The 17,305-nt window shown below is 44.0% G+C and overlaps 1 protein-coding gene across 2 annotated transcripts in view; it reads left to right on the top strand.

The window, feature by feature from the left end:
- The first annotated feature begins 2,097 nt into the window (after window positions 1–2,097).
- The window catches only part of LOC131593057 (synapsin-3-like), a 164,486-nt gene continuing 149,278 nt past the window's right edge, over window positions 2,098–17,305 (top strand). For both annotated transcript variants that reach the window (XM_058865246.1, XM_058865248.1), the window contains exons 1-2: window positions 2,098–2,414; window positions 14,262–14,319. In XM_058865246.1, coding sequence (XP_058721229.1) covers window positions 2,098–2,414; window positions 14,262–14,319 — 375 coding nt within the window. The remainder of the gene's footprint in view (window positions 2,415–14,261; window positions 14,320–17,305) is intronic.

Genomic DNA, 17,305 nt, shown 5'->3' with positions numbered 1-17,305 from the left:
GCTAGCTCACAATTCATGGGTACTCTCCACTACCTGCTTTTTTGAACAATTGCTGCAGAACCAGCCAGTGCTGCTAAAGTGCTCCCTGGAGTGTGTCTGCTGATGTTGTGCAGTCACCGGGTGCACCAGGACCAGGCGGGAAGTCAGCACAATACCCCGAGATACATTATCGACTGTGAACGTGGCAGGAAGTCATTAAAGATTTCCTGAGCCATTCCCTGGGAAAAGACCACCTCCAGGCTCCAGCAAAGTCAGAGGACTTGCACTGCCAGGGCTTAGAAAGCAAAAGAAAAATAACTTTAATAAGCCAATGTCAGCAGCAGGGAGCCTTCTGCTCCGGATGGATCCTGTGCCCGTGGAGTCGGGGTGATGATAGACGAGATTTGGGGACATGCCAAGGGGATCTTTGTAGCTTGCTGACTTCCAGGTAGGCTCATCTGAGCCTCTTGAAGTGTTTGGGGGCTACAAGAGATACAGACGTGGACAGGTCTGACTCCTTTGTCTGTAAATCTTTGTAAATCCCTATAGGTGAAAATAAATGAGAGCTTATTTTAAGAAAGCTGTTTGGTTGCTCCATGAGCTCACACCCACAGCTCCAGGAGGGAGATTGGCAATTAATTCTCTTGGACAACTGGGAAAAGACAATTTTCTGCCATCAGGAGGCAATCAGAGTTTGGCACAAGAGGGTGAGCAGTAAGGGAGACCAAACCAGGTGAAGGCAAGCAGCTCCAGTATTTGTAGGGGGTCATTCAAAGAGACTTGAAGGGGGTTAGGCATAATTTAAACAATGATATCACGATGCATGAGACTCATCTCACTTGATGTGTGGGATAACTCTTTTTTTTTTTTTTTCTGGAAATATGTTTGTCTTGAAAAATGCATGTATTTTACCAGTAATAATTTTCTTTTGTTTTTCCCCTAAATCTCACCAACCAAGACTCAAAGGCTGTTTTAGCAAATAAAAATTCCTTGGGAAATTACTGTGGAAGTCTGTCTTCTGGAATGTGCTTAGAGGTGTTTTTTTTTTTTTAAACTGTGAGATTATTTAATTACCAAAATACTTAGTACTCTGAGTAAAAACAACGTTATACCATGGTTGAGGGAGAAGAGTCAAAAACCCACATTTCACTGTGTTCATTTTCTCACTTAAAGAGCTGAGCAGAATAAATTCTAATCAAAACAAAACAAACAAAAAACCAAACAAACCAAAAACACCAACAAGAGAGGAAAAAACTGTGAAGATTATGTGAAGATTAGACAACCAAGTTTCTAGTTTTGAATACCTGCAAAGTTCCTACAAGTGAATTTCTAAAATCAGATAGCCTGCTAATATCTACCAACCAACTACCAGTGAGCACCTGGCTTAGAGTCTGAGTGCAGAGAGGAGGAGGGGCAGAAAAGAGTAATTTCTGTCACTGAATTTGATCAAAATGTGTGTGGGAATTTTTCTGCCATTTGTTGTTTATATCCTATTTGAATTTCAGACATTTGTTCCTTTCATTCAGAACCTTGCTCACAAGCCTACCAGAGATGATACAACTTATATCCATTTGGATTATTTGCTAGTTATTCTGTAATTTTTAACACACAAGATACCAGAAATAAGGTGCCTCTCTTTTTAAAATTTACATTTATCTGAGTAATTTTTTCTTTCTCCACAGTGATAGAATTGTTAGCCCCTAAGCTAGGGCAGGCTGGTCTGTACTGACCAGAAAACATTTGGGGATGAGAATCGTGACACATATTTTGTCCTGTTTGACTGTAGCAGTGTGGAATACTGCATAGCAACCAGCAGTCTTTTCTTCTCTTGTTGATTGTACCTCTTGTTGAAGGTACCTGTCTAAGAAACCAGAAGGGGGTTATTTATCTCTGTCTCGCAGTATGTATCTCACATATACGTCTTTGATTCTCTTCCCACAGGAGAGAAAGCAAATATAGCTGACAAAATTAGACATATATCTCCAGCACGATTTCAAGGGGTAAAGCCTGCCTGCCTGGACTTTAAGGAGACACGGACACAGAGACATCCTCCAGGACTGGTAACAGCACGGTTCAGCCTTGCTCTTGCTGAGGAAGTTTCCCCCCAACGCTGCAGCAATGAATTTCCTCCGGCGGCGTCTCTCAGACAGTAGTTTCGTGGCAAATCTGCCCAATGGCTACATGATGGACTTGCAGCGCCCCGACAGCTCCACGAGCTCCCCGGTTTCTCCTGCCACGGAGAGAAAGCACCTGCAGCCACCCCAGCCCTCGCACTCCTCCTCTGCCGGCAGCAGCATCTTCAGCTCCATCTCCAGCGCCATGAAGCAAACCACGCAAGCGGCCGCGGGACTGATGGATCACTCGGCCGGCCCCACACCGCCCGTGGCACAGAAACCCAAGATCCTCCTGGTGATCGATGATGCGCACACGGACTGGTAAGTCATGTGTGATCCCCCACTGATTTCAGCTCCATATTCTCATGGATCTGGGAATTATGGATAATCTGCAGGGGCTGCACGGATGCTTTCACATCTGGATCACCAGCTCTAGCCCCAGGTTGGTGTCTGTCAGACAACTTGTGCAAATGGCAGAGTGGGATTTTTCATAACTTCCTTGGTAAAAAATGTTCATTTGGTATTCATTGACCAACCTCTTCATAGCCTTAATGTGTGAACACATATAGGGTGCTCTTGGCTCAGCAGGCTTAGCCAAGCTGTCATATCTAGCAATGATCTTAAGAGGTCATAGCTGAAGGTGTGTTAACAATGTGGCTCTGGACCTTAATCCACTGGGTTGACTCTAAAAATTAAAAGTGACTCAATCTCTCCAGCTCTCCATCTCTTGAGCTTTTCTCTGTATGCAAATTTATACAAAAATTATGAAAACCAAACTTCATACTACCTGTCAAGGGCCCTTCACCTGCTAAGCATAGCAACAACTATTGGCAAAAGGATCTCAGGCTCAGCTAAGCCTCAAATTTATCTTATTCATGCAGGTCTCTTTATAAACAAAAGTTTGGAAGTTTGTTTCCTATGATATTGGGTAGCACAGTACACTTTCCAAAGTGTTCAAATTTAAGTCTTCTGAAATGTTAGAGAAATTACTTACTGCCTTTTGTATGCTCCTACTCAAAGTCAGCTGTTTAGAAAGCTGTAGGCAAAAAAAAGCTTTCTAAGAGCTTTTCCTTTAGAAAGCTTTCTGGGGGAAAAATCCACAGAATGTATTGGGAAGATGATCTTGTTTCATCTGCCACCTTGTTGCAAGACAAAAGAAGGAAAGAGTAGCCCAGGTAAGGGGACAATAATGAAGACTTCAAAATGAAAGAATTTGGGTTATTTGGTCTTGGTCAAGGGAGATTATTTTATTTTTCTGTTCATCCCACGCCACTCTTTAGTACAGTTGTCACCTTTGGTCTTCTCTGTTTAACTAGAAGAGTGGGGACAAGGTGAGACCTACCTTTTTAGGTGTCTCTTCACAAATCAAAAGCTTAGCTCTTACCTAAATGAGACCATGACTTAATACAACTAGGTCAGGCATCTTCAGCCAACTTGAAGAGAGGAAAAACAGTGAGATTTTTCTCAAAGGAAGAACAACTTCTTAAGAGAGTGGGAAAGTCCCTGATAAGGGTCACCATGAATGTTTCCCTGCCCTAGAGCCTTTCATCACAGTAGCAGCCCCTCAACGCCGGTTCCATCAATCGGCAACACCGGTCTGGCTCAACCAGACCTGGTCTCTCTTTCCTGGGTGCACCACAAGTCTCCTGCAGGCTGATGCTCACTAACCTCTCTCTGCAGTGTTTCTGCAGTTCCTTGGACATGCTGCCAGGTGGCAGTCCCTTAACACAGCATCCTCCGTCTGGGAATGGGAGTGCTTTTGATGCACAGCTCCAGCATCTGGGGCTTACCCAGCGCTGTGTAGTCCAAATGCTGTAATCAGAGAGGAAAGCCCTGGCTCAAAGGCCAGTCTAGTTTTTCCTTGAGATTAATGGTGCTGGAAGTAGTCAGGGCAAGGCAAACGACAAGGAGGGGTTGGACCCTGCTGCAGTGTTTTCATATTTTAAAATACACACACTTCATTTGAATCCCTGTCTTTATATCTCCCAGCTGCTGTTCTGTCATGCAGACTTGTGGTCTGTGAGCTGAGCTTGCTGAGGCAGCAGCAGCTGGGATATATAAAAAGGAAGTGTACCTTCCTTTAAACAAGGCTACCCATGCTGTCCTCACTCCTCCACTCCTGTAAGCACTTCTTGCATCCTGCTGTCTTGGCTATCCCTCTGCTGTCTATAACTTAGCAGTTTCTAGGAATGATGAGATACCCCTTTCATTTATCCCAGCTCTCTGACTCAACCCACAAGTGTGCAGGTATCAAATGCTGCTTGCAAAGACTCCCTGCCTTTACTTTCTCTAAGGCTGTGAGGACACCCAACAAAATTAGTGTATGAATTCACGATCAAACCCTGATGTATGTATGATATGAAAAAACAAGGAAAGAACATTACTAACCCTTGCCTGCCAAAGAGCCATGGCTCTTTATAGCTTGGACAGAAATACATGCCTGGAAACTTCCACTGCTGAGAGGCTGGTCCTTTCTGAGAGAACATACCAATGCAACCACTCCAGTGGGCCACAAGTGCTTCCTCCTGGTGGATTTTTGTGTCTCCAGGAAACTCAGTGAGCCCTTGAGAGCAGCACTGAAGAGCCATGGCTTTGTGGATGTCTATCTTTGGTAAGGTACTTCTGAGCAGTGGCAGTCACCTTCTTGGTCTCAGCCAGGGTGTTGTGTGAGTTCAGGCTGAGCAGCCTCAGGAAGCAGTGCTTGCCTTGTGAGAGCCCAGCTGACAAAGCTGATTATCCAGGGATTCTGACTATCGACTCTGCATCATGTATGGAAACAGTCCCAGACTTTGGAAGGTGAACAACAGCACATTGTTACTTCTGTGCTGGTGATTCTGGGTTGGAAGGAGCATTATGTTTGTAATTCATTTTGCCTCTGCCTGCTCTGGTCTTTCTACTTTGTGAAACCTTTGTGTTCAGTTTTCAAGGAACTCTTTCCTTCTCCTTTTGAAATAGCTAACTAAAAAAATCCCCAAGAAATAACTACTGATGTGCTGCCCTTATTTCAAGGGTGGGGGGCTTCCACAGTGCCTCCTCCGTCTGAGAGCAAGTTACACAGTGTTTACAACAAGGACCAGCTTGTTCATGGACAGGAAGGGTGAGAGACAGTGGAATCTGCCATTTGATTTCTCTTCTCTAAATGAAAACACTTTTTCAGAATTGGAGACTGTAGCAATATTGCCAAGCCAGACATTAATTTATCATCGCTGTTTGTATTACAGCAAAGGCTGCAGTTGTGGGTTAGGATGAGGTGTTGCACAAGGGCTCGATGAAATGCTTTAACAACCCAAACAGGCAAGTGCATGTTGAATGCACTTTAAAGTGACAGATGACAATCCTTTCTATTTTTGAGGACCTACTATGTCTTTGACGGCACAGTATAGCACTAAATTTCTCTCAGAAGTCTGAAGGAAAGAAAGAGCATCCATGGGAATCCATGGCCTGTCTTCCACCATAAAATCCTTGCCGTTCTTGGCATGCAATATGCTCTGGTTTATTCCTTAGGCAAAGTACTATAAAAACAATGTGAGTCCCACAAAATATGATCAGCTGCTTTCTTCATTAGGAGCAGTAAAAGAAAGGTACATTCTATTAAGAACAAGGGAACTCACCCAGCTTTCTGTTAAAGTGGCAACATTTTGACAAATTTTCCATTCTCCTCTAAGACGCAGCTCTAGACCTTGCAGGGAAGCAGGCAGTGAATTGCCATGTGTAGGATGTGCCCGAGAGGAAAATCCTACCTATACAGCTCCCTTGTGCCCTTGGCTTTGACAGGCAGCCTTCAGAGGCATGCACAGCAGTGAATCTGCCTGTGCATCAACACACCAGGGAAAAGCTTGGCTTCTGTCATTATTGGCACAATTCTCAGCTGGGGAGCCTCCACCTGGAGAATGAGGCTCCTTCTGGTTGGCTGGGAGTATCTGTGCCTTGGGAGACTTCCAAAAACACATCCACTACTCACCTACAGCAGCTGCCAGAGAAGAAGGAGCTCAGACATGAGTACAGGTGTGTGTGTTGGACACGCAGCAAACGGGAGCAGGACCATGAGGAAGGGGGACAGCAGACCACAGGTGGTGGCACATGGGCCAGCTCCAGCAGCCTGACCTCAGCCAGGAGGGAAGCATCCCACCTCTGGCAACCTCCTCGCCCACCATGCTATTAAGCAAAATTGTGCTCTAGCTGGATTGAATTTCTCAGCAGATCAAACAGGATTTTGCACTGTGAATTATTAACCCCCATCCTCTGTGAAAGTGCTCAGCTTTCCAGCCTAATGCCTCATGTTTAAACAGCTTATGGGGGAAGTGATCAAGCACAGCTAAGGCTCCTATTAGCCACACATGCTAAAAGCATTGCTTTCTGGACCAGACAGCATAAAGAGTTGTTCTTGTTGCATTTGCTGGATATCTAAGTTACATTTGTTAAACAGCTCATCTGGCTTTTTAAAGCAATTGGTGCGTTTTGTCCACATTTCAGGCTGTTTCCAGAGCTCACAGTGCTGTTTGCTGCTTTGCCCAAAATACACGTGCCCTGTGTGCAGCAGTTACACACATGAGGATTGTGAAATGCTTCACCAAAAAAATAAGTCACAGTGGAGACACAAAATTGCATTTTTTTTTCTCCCCTTTAATTCGCAGCCAAATCTGCCTGAACATACTGTCTCCAAAAATTTTAAGATCATGGAAGAGAGAAACTGTGATTAATACTGAATGAAATCCTCTTAAGACATTTAAAATGGTTCTTTGTATAACAATAACATCATGATTCAGGTCTAATTATGGATAGATTTTACAGGATTACTGTCTTACACTGGTCAAAGGAAAATACCAACTTCTTTTAATAAGAAAATTATTTTTGCTTTTGTAACATGAAAATATTGAGCCCTAAATATGTCATTTGCCTTAAAATTTGATTGTGAAATAATAACAGTCTAATACTGAATTTTAGTGACATGGGAGTTCCTAAATCCTGGGTTTTTTTCAAGGAATTCCTTTTAAAAATATTCAATGAGTGTCATGAGTCATTTCATGCTTTCAGAAGGCTAAAGGTGATATACTGAGGCTTCCATTAAGAGGAATATTTCTGTTCCTAATTTATTTAAACATAATGAGAAGTTTTGGAATTTAAGCTTTGAACTCGAGACTTTGCTGGTAGAATTGCAAACTTTTGTCTATATTTCCTGATAAGAAAGTCCCAAATCATCTAACGTGTTGGTCACTGACAACAGATTATTATGAACAAGGTTTTTTTTACAATGTGGTGAACTTTTAAGGTTTCACAAGTTCTGTGCAACAATGCTGCAGTAATTTGAAAAAACTTACACATAAAATACACATTTTCACATATCTGGTTAGAAAGCCCTTATATTTTGTCATTTAGCTTTGTCTACCCAGGACCAAATATTTTTGTTCCTATGCTTCTTGCCAAATTCCACTTTTTGAGAAGTGGAAAGCAGAAAGGGGAGGAAAGTTTGCGTCAAATGAGTGTGTGTGTGTGTTTGTGCACATGTGCATGCCTGGGAGCAGCACGGAGAGTTTCTCTATTCCCTAGCATACAGACACAGAGGTGAAAAGGAGGCAAGGCTGTCAAAAGTTTTCAAGAAATTGCATCTATCACATCACTTTCCAATCTGTTTTAGGTATAGCACCGTCATGTCTGTCTGTATTTTTGTCCTGCATATGTAAAGTATCTTGGGATCTAGTCCCCCTAAATGAAAGGTGATACAGAAATGTAAAGGATTAGTATCATTACAAAAATAGACACAAGGAATATGGAAAACATTCCCCACCAGGTTATAACTATGCTAATGCAAGTCAAATCTGGGTCCTTAATTACTTTACCAGAGTTCCTATAAATGCATAGAATTTAACCTCAGAATGTCCTGCCTAGTCCTGTGCATATCAGAAAAAAAAACCCTCCGACAAACCCAACCCTCAGATACATTTCTCAAGGTTTGTGATCCAGATTTCTTCTGTCTGAAAGTCCCACGGCTGGTTCAAGATAGTCCAGTCCTACTGCTCCTCGAATTCAAGAACTGAAGTAAGCTGGAAAAAAATATTGCTAAATCCTCAACAAAAAATTATACCCCTTGCAAACAGCTCCAGGCTATATTATTTAGATTTAGCAATGTGGAAATATTCCAGCAATGCACTATTTTGATAATACACAAAATCAAATTGCTGCCTCGTGTTGCGCTTAATGCAGTACCCCACCTCCACCCCCTACCCTCCTACCCCCAGCTCTTTGTGGGCAGGAGGAATGTGACCACAGTACAGCCTGGGTGGGGGACCAGACCTACAGCAAAGTGTCCTTCCTATTCTGACAGCTCAGAGAAGCACAAAAAGCTGTGCCCAAAAGCAATAGCGCTGCACTAACTAGTGCTTCTTCTCTTGGTGGGGGGATGGCTTTGATTACCCCTGTTTGATGAGCAGGAGGTGGCACAGGAAGATGCTGGGAGGCCGCTATTGTGTGGGACTCCACAATTCCTTGAATAGAACGAGCGGCCTGAATGGTTGTGTCCGCGATCCCTAAAGTGACGGTGGCTTGCCAAGCCAGGTCTCCCCGGAAAACAGGCCTTCTGAAAGGGAGGACTCACGAAAGAAGATTTTAAAAACCCTTCTCCCTTGCTGCCCTAAAACTTCCCTTTCCATCTGCATTCAAGCCAAGAAAATCCTCCCAGCCCTGTAGGGTGGGACCTCAGATCTCACCAAGGACCTCACCAGGAGGACTTCCTTTATCCAAAACAGCCCTAACCCATACTGCCATCAGAGCCCAGCACAACCCCCTTCGGGTGAGGCCTTCCTTCCCTTGATGTGATCCCACAACTAATAATGTTTCGGGGGTGGCTTTACAGTAATCAGAGTGGGCTGGGTTTTGTGGTTCTTCCCAGAAGGCAACAAAAGAAATCTGTTCCCACAGCCCGACCGAGGACACTGAGGACACACCTGCAGCGCTGTGGAGCTGGCTCTGCCTTTGGTGGCCACAGCAAGACAGGTGGTGACAGCATCAAGAGCAGGATGATCTTGCCCCAAGGAGGAACAGGGCTGGTCACAGCACTGTTGTGCCCCAGGGATGGAGCTGAAACTTCTATGGAGCTCCTGGAGAAGTATCAGTGTATTTAGGGTTACCTTTTGACCCACCACAAACCTGAGATTTATTCATTGGTCCTTCCCTGTCAGTATGTGATGAGCAGGAGGTGGCAATGTGAATACCTTTTCTTTCTTTCTGCACTTGCCTCTGGCCCATTTAACTTTTAATTCAAACCTTGTTTTCTGAGGTGCCAAAGCACACATCAATCACACTTATTTGCCACTCTGATGCCCCTATCTCTTGCCCCAAGGTACTCTTGCAGAATAAATGTGAATTACCAACCAGTCCATCTCACAGCTGAGCGCTGCATAAAGGCCTCGGTGCCAAAGTAGATGTGGACAAAAGCTCCAGCAGTTTGCAGACCTCAACATTTATGGAGTTTTTTTTCCCCATCCCTATGCCCTGGGCAGTCAGGAGTTGACCATCTCAAAATTCCTTGTTATGTATGGCTGAGAATTTCTAAAGTGGAGAAAAGTGGTGGAGCGGCTGAGAACTGGCTCCTGAAAGGAAAACCTTCCTTATTTTCACTCTTGGGAAAAAAAAAAAAAAAAAGGGACAGAAATGCATCTCTCCCTTCTCCTCCATGCTGCCCTTATAGCATGTAGGGGCTGGGGGGGTCGAGGCATTCCAGCAGCTGCTAGACAGTATCTTGGAAACTGCCTCCTTTTTCCCAGTCCCAGCCCCTTTTATGAAGGAGACAATGCAGACATACAGTGAGTGCCTTGTGCATCACTTGGGCCCCCGGGCCCTTTGACACGGGGATTTTATACAGTGGCTCACCACCTCCCCACCCTCCCCGAGGTGCCCCCACACCCAAACCAGGGGGCTTCAGCCTCGCCTTTTCCTGGATTATCCAGAAAGAACTTACATGCCTTATTTACCCAAGGGCTCAAGAGAAATATGTGTAATGTGATACCAGGGAAATAATTTTGATAATTCCAGAATTTACCCATGGTAAATTGCCTTTTGGTTTGTTTACTCGAGTCTCTTCTTACCATTTCTCTCCTTTCTTCCACCCACTCTGTTACCCACGTCTCCCCAAGAGTCCCATGCATTTCTCTCTTCACCGTGTTTTGCTCTGGCCCCTCTACAGCATAGGAAAGGCTGTTTCCTGCTCCAGATAAGAAGTGGTTTTCATGCAAAGTTTGGCTTGGCTTTCTCTGCTTGTTGTGTCTTGATCCAGAGGCATGAGCTCAGTCAGAGGGTTAGGAGGAATTTGCTATTTCAATATCCTAGTGTCCTTCTCTCATGCTCTCAGTGAGGAGAGCCTATTTTTGGGTTGAAGGTACTAGCCAGCTCTTGAGTTTGTAGCTCAAGGCCTCTGTTGAACAGTGACACAGGTGTGAGTCAGGGTTCACCCACGTCACAGGGGATTTGGGCTCAGGCTTATTAGTTCATCTGAAGAATGACTTCCCAGTTTCCAAGACAGCATTCCAATATTTGCTATAGCAGTTCCACTGAGGTCTCTCCTAGGAAGATCTGAAAATCTGTGAATTAGCCTGAGGTAGGTAATGGGAGGTGAATTGATCTTTTATTATTCCCTGCTGCTGTTAAAAGTACACTTCATATCTGATAGAAAATTGTTGTGTATGCTTCCTCCAGCCATGGTAATTGAGGCAGACTGGGCCTCTGCAAAATAAACTTCTATCCTTTCCAGATTACTTCATAAGAAGTGGCATTGGGTTACTTTTGTCCCTGTAATCATGTCAGAGCTGAGGCAGAAAGCAAAAGTTAGGTTTGTTTGATGCCTTTGCACCCAGAAAATATGTCCGTTCCAAAGCATGCAGCTTCTTATTCAGAAAGAGAGAGGGGTTCAAGGCAAGCTTCTTTCCTACAAGCCAGGGCAGACATTTGGCTGTTTATCATGATGCTTCCTCCCTCCCAGTCCATGGGGCCACATTTCAATGGTTGCCTAGCTCTGTAGATCCCACCCAGGAACCGCTCTTGAGCATGGCCCCGCAGTTTTCTTCAGTCAAAACATGTTTACATGCTAATTCACTGAGATCACAGCAGCCGCACCAGCCCATCTGCACCCTGCCTAGCCAAATTATAGCTCTGTGTTCTGCTGAGCTGAACATCTGACATGCTTTAAAATAAAGGGTGGCCAGCCAAGCAGTGGTCAGTGCTGCAGACTGCCTGGCTGTCTGTGTGGCAAGTGGCTTGCCCAGTGTCCCCAGCTGGGGACGTCGAGCCCTCCTGGGGCCATGAGCTGCTCCTCTCATCACTGGGACCTGGCTATGCTGAAGGAGAGTGGGGACACTTCCGAGGTTCCCAGAAAGTTTTTGGATTGATCTTCTGGGCACAGCTTCTCTGCCACACTACAAGCTGCCTAGGTAACTGCAGGAGTCAGGTCCTAGACAGAGGTCTGGAGGAGACTTCCTCAGGTGGTTTTGGGGCAGAGAGCATCCACAAATGTCTTGTACAGCCATGAGATTGCCAGAAAGATCCCTCTTTCTCATGCAGTCCCACCACAGCAACACGGTCTTCCTTTCCTTTCTCTTGCCCACTGTAAGGGCCACAAGCCATTTCAGACAGAGTCTCTCTCTTGCAAGAGCTATGATGCTTCCACAGCATCAGCAATGATTTCAGCTTGCTTAAAATTTGAGGGGCTCCAAGAGGATGCTAATGCCATTTTTCATTTCAGTGTGATAGCCCCTACTTCCCCAGGCTTCCAAAACCCTAGGTGAGAATTGAAAACAACACTCCATCCATTTCAGAGATGTTTCAGTAAGAAATGATTTATTCTTACCCTGGGCTGTGTCAAAATGATGGGTGGACCAAAATATTTGGCTGCAAATTGCTTAGCACCTGTAGTCTTCACAGACAGAGCAGGTTAAGCTTCTGGGGGGCCGTCTTGGAAAGAAAGTGATATACTGTACTGTTAAAGGAAAGTTCTGGGGATGTTGGATGAGACAACCAGTGTGGAAAGAGGGATAGGGCAGAGAGGTCACACAGTGTCTAAACTCAGGTCCCTGTCACTACTCCAACAACTCCCAAGGCTGGATGCACCCTCTGTGTGACCATCCTTAAGCCCAGCCTGTACTGCAGAGAGGAGAAAGATGATTTTGTAACCTTGTGGAGGCTGATTTCCTGGACCAGGCAGCCTCTTTGCTGCATCTGAACCAGGCTGAGGACTGTGGTCAATCGCGCTCCTTTACAAGCTGAAGCAAAGCAGCACCAAGGAGTTTGAAACCAGCTAGTCAACAAAAAGGAGGGGCCATAGAGGGAGGAAGTGTGTTTCATAAATGTGGGTAAGGAATATATATTATGAGCATGCTGGGAATAAAACCAAACTTGTACCAAGGAATAGTGTGCCTCAAATTTCAGACCAGTTCCTGTGAGCCCTCTGAAAGCTTATTGCAGCTTTTAAGAAGTCACTGGTTCCAGCAATATCCCCAGTGTTTAGGAGTGAGGAATGTTGCCAGACCCTCTTGAGCCATGCCTCCAGAAATTTAATGGAATTATTAAGTGCATTTACAGTTCCTGTTTATTGTTAGAGGCATGATGTCTTAGCTTGTCTGCAGAGTTGTTTTTTTCATGCAATGCTCATAAATTAAAAAAAAAAAAAGAGGAAAAATGGCCAGAGATCTGCTTTTTATACCAAACAGACAGGGGTTGTTCGAGTCACCTGGTCTTGGTTACACCTGGCTGCTACAGTGTCCCTGTCCTATGCAGGACTCTTAATTTGCACCATGCTGATGGATAGGCTGTCTGGGAAGGGAAGTGTGATACAGCATTCAGATGTCCTTGTTAGAATTAAACAGAAAGCTTTTGACATTTTATATGTATTTTTCTATTATTTTCTATTTCATTTTGAGCCAGAATGACAATGCAACATTTCATTTACACGTCACATTTCTAAGGGTGGGGAGCATTCAGCTATAAACTGGTGTGTTTCAGCCATGGGCAAAATTGCCTTCCTACTGTCTCTCCTTTTTTTATTGAAACAAATAGTAAAAATATGAGCCATCTTTTTTTAGGTTTTTTTTTTTTTTTTGCTTATACTATAAAATAGGGAGAAAAGCCAGCTTCCCCTCATTTTCCTTTACTTCTTTATTCTGTCCTGTCTTTGCCAATTGGAAACAGAGCCCAGAATTACTTTTTCTCTGGAAACGGCTCTTGCAGGGCTCAACTGTTTTCAGTGCTTTCCAAATAGAGGAGCCCTTTGGAGCCTACATGGCCTTCTGAAAGTTTATAGGGGAGGAGGACTGACAAAATAAATTCATATTTTCTTCTGTCAAGCTTGTTTGGTGAGAGGAAGAATTGGGGAGAAATAGTCACAGGGAAATTTATATTGGCAATTTCCCCACTGACCAATCAATGTAAAGGGCATTATACACAAATATGAATATAAAAAGCTAAAACTGCCTGTTCTTTTCCTCTGTTTTCTTCTCCAGCACTACTGTCAGCCTTCCCCTTGCATGAGCAACCTTCTAGAAGTGCTTTGTTGTCTGCATAGTGGGGAGATAGGAACACAGGTGGTGGAAGGTGTATGTTCTTCTCACAGGAGCGTTCAACCATAAAGCAAACACAGTTTTCAGCTCAAGAGAAGAGATCCTTCATCAGTGACACTCTAGAGATGCAGATACAGCTTCCCTAAATCAATAGCATAAGGAAACAGAAGTGGAAAGCAGCTCTGGAGTGTGAGAGCATGGGAACAGGCTTCACAACTACTTCAGCTGTGATGGTAAAGCTCCTTGCTCAACATCAGAAGAAGTTCCTGATGCTGTGCCATATGTTGCTCTCCTTTTACAGAATAAAGATTGAGTATTAAATGAGATATAGCAAGGAATCACTGATTAGAGTTGTTCCCTGGAAAAGATTAGGAGAACATTTGGTTTTCAGTTTGAAAATTAAATGAAAAAGTAACAAGCCTTGAAGGAACTTTCCAATGTGGTTTTCATCTGGCTTGGCAGGTTTCTCCTGGAGAACAGAAAGCTAAAAGAAGATAGGAATTAGAAAAACATGCTGTGACCCGGATAGAAATTCTTCAGCAAAAAGGGAAATGCAGAAGCAAAACAGTATGTAACGAAAGCCAAAAATCTTATTTAACCATGTTTGTCTCTCTTGTTTCTTCTGCAGGGCCAAATATTTCCAGGGGAAGAAGGTGAATGGAGAATTTGAAATCCGGGTGGAACAGGTCAGTGACAAGTGAATTTCTCTCTAAGGAATGTATGTGGAAACAGCTAGGGAGAGGTAATCTGTCCCAGGAACAGTGGTGGGGTTCACAGCCTGTTCTTTTATGTGCTCCACTGGTCACTGGACACATTCTGTTTCCCTGCTAGCCTTGGCACCAGACATTCATTTCACTTGAAGCCTCTTCATGTTTGGGTCTGTCCTCTGCTCTCTGTGTCGGTGCAGTGTCTGTCAAGAAAGAGTCCCATGTTGTCTGGGACTGGACGCTGTTGCCAAAAGAGAAATCAGTATTGATAATCATCATCTGCAGGCACCCAACTTGAAAGCAGGCATAAGAAGAGAGATGTAGAGATAAGATAGTGATCCTGAAGAAATCATATGTTTGCTTTATACTCAGGACTATAAATATATTTGGGTGGATAAAGAAAACCACTGGATGTTGTTTGAATGACCTGATATTTTCTGGTTTTATGAGGCTATTGATTCTGCATCATGTGCATGTACAGATTATTAATGCAGTGGTTTTGAAGACTTTCTCAGGACCATGGCTTCCCAAGAGGAGAAAAGTTGTTTCTCCTCTTTTCAAAGTGGTCCTGATCTGTTGTCTATGACTGTTCATGAGCATACATGTTCTGATCAAACTGTGTCTGGGACAGATTTTTCTTTTTTATTGATATCACACTTGTCAGTCTGGGTGATATTAACAAGAATAATTTTTCCTGGAATTACCTTATCAAAGTCTTTATTTTGTTGACTGTCTTGGCAATTATCCTAAAAGAGAATAGGAAAAATTTAAAAATTTAAAAATCATGCTACTCACATTGAAGCATGAAATCAGATAATTTAGGTTTTCCCTTCAAGCCGCTGATCCAACCCTCTCCATCATTCAAAGCAGGTTCAGCTTCAAAGCTAGACCTGGTACTCTTCAAAATGGCCTGTTAATTCTTTCCTAAACTTCCAGTCTCTGCCTTTCCCCTCATAATCCTTCTCCTCAAATGTTACTGTACTTGAGATCCTTACAAAGGAATTGCCATCAAATGGTGGGTGAGTGCAGAAGGTCAGAAGTGGACTCCTGATCCCTGCTGGGGGATCAAGCTGTAACCCTTGTCACCATCACAAGGTAGTTTATCACATTTCCCCCAGACTCTTGTAGGGAGGCTTTCCCAGTTTACCTGCTGAAATCCTTCCCATAGGCTGAATACCCATGCTCTACATGAGACAACAAATTTCTCCAAGCAAAGACCTCGATGCAATTTCACTGGTGAGGACCATGGCCAGGCCCCTGCACCTTTCATTAAATGCCCACATAGTGGCTGCAGCACGGCCCAAGGGAATCAAGCCCCCAATGGGTAGGAGAGTTGAGGAATGGAAAACAAGGATTCTGGCTATTTCCACTTTTCCCCTCCCTGCCACTCAGATCAGGCAGCCCAGTCTCCATTTAGTGGGCAGAGAGCTCCTCTTGACTCCTCCATGGCCCCTTTTTCTTTGGAGGCATCTCTCAGAAGGAGAAGGGATGATGACTTTTCCCATCTGGATCACTGTCTCTCCAGGGAAACACAGAAGCTGCATTGTCAAGGGCAGCCCTTGAATCTGACCCCAGGCCCCTCTTGCACGTTGTTAAGGTCAAGAGAGAGGCACTGCTTTCTTCAGACTCTTTTTGTTCCCTTGTTTTGTCCATCCAGTATACTTACTCAGTATTTTTTGCTATTTAGTTTTCATTCATCCTACCCTATTTATTTGGAGCCTTCCTAACTTCTTCACCTCTTCCTCAAGCAGTCCAGGAGCCTAAAGTCTTGTAGGAACAGGTCCCCTGAAGTTGAATGCTGACCCTCTCTGCCTGAAAAATGAATGTTCTTCCACAGTTTTCTTATGAAAGAGGGGAAGAAAAAAAAAAAAGGGAGTAACTGTGTTCATCTTCATGATCCACATCTTTCTCTGTGAGTCTCCAGCTTACCAGTCTTCACTCCTATAACTCTCCCCTGAATGTCACACACACTGTGCCATGGTGCATAAGCCTTAACCTGGCTGTTCACTTCTGAATAAATTCTTCATCAGAGGGAGAACTCCTAAGAGTTTGACTCTTAGGCACCTCTTGAGCCATTTGGTCTGCTCAGTAAGTTCATTTAGTTTTTCATTTTTCCATTTGATCCTGTTTTAGATAACCACACATTATTAACTCAGCCAGAAATACAGTTTGCCTTAGGAACTTTTTTTAGATTTCATAGGAAAAAAACCACTTTTGATCTGAAAAGCTAAATAACAAAGAAGTTTGAATGGCAGAAAGCAATGAAAGGAAATATCCAAATGTTAAATACTCTTGAAAAACCACACTGGGAAAAAGCCACTGCCTTATTTTTACTTACCATGCTAACTCTTTTGCCATTCTTTCAGGATGTTCAGTAGTTGGTTTGAACTTTTTCTCCTCCTCTTTCATATCCATCTCTGTTACGTCTTAATTCTTTCTAAGCAAGCCAGTTTAGCAGTCTGTGGGGGAAGCAGAACAGGATAGTAGGTGATACTTTTTGAAAGCCACGACATGATTATTTGCAATGGATCAGGAGTGCTGAAAGCAGCAGTGCCTCTCCATCTCTCAGCAGCGGTAATCTGGTTGTACACCCCTACCAGCTCTCCAGGCTGCCTCCCCCTCCTCTGAGGAATGCAGGGCATATGTGATCACGCTGCCCTGCTCTATCTGTCCCCCACACCCAGCTCTGTGGAATGCATTGGCTCACTTCAGCTGAATTCGAGAAACAGGCAGATGCTTCATGATACTGTTTCTGCAAGAGGTGAATCCAGTTCATGTTAGACACTGGGTAATACACAGGGAAGAGATTGTTAAATACCATCCTGCTGCTCAGGGAGCTGCTTCTGCAAGTCTTTAGCTTGTATGAAAATATGTTTTATGGACTCTCAAATAAGGTTTTCTGGTTCTTTAGCACTGTGTGAATTGCATGACCTTGATAGCAACCCCAGGCCCTCGTTCTCCACAT

The sequence above is a fragment of the Poecile atricapillus genome, chromosome Z (assembly GCF_030490865.1).
Source record: "Poecile atricapillus isolate bPoeAtr1 chromosome Z, bPoeAtr1.hap1, whole genome shotgun sequence".
In the NCBI taxonomy this organism is placed as follows: domain Eukaryota; kingdom Metazoa; phylum Chordata; class Aves; order Passeriformes; family Paridae; genus Poecile; species Poecile atricapillus.
This window is presented reverse-complemented; position numbering and strand designations above follow the sequence as displayed.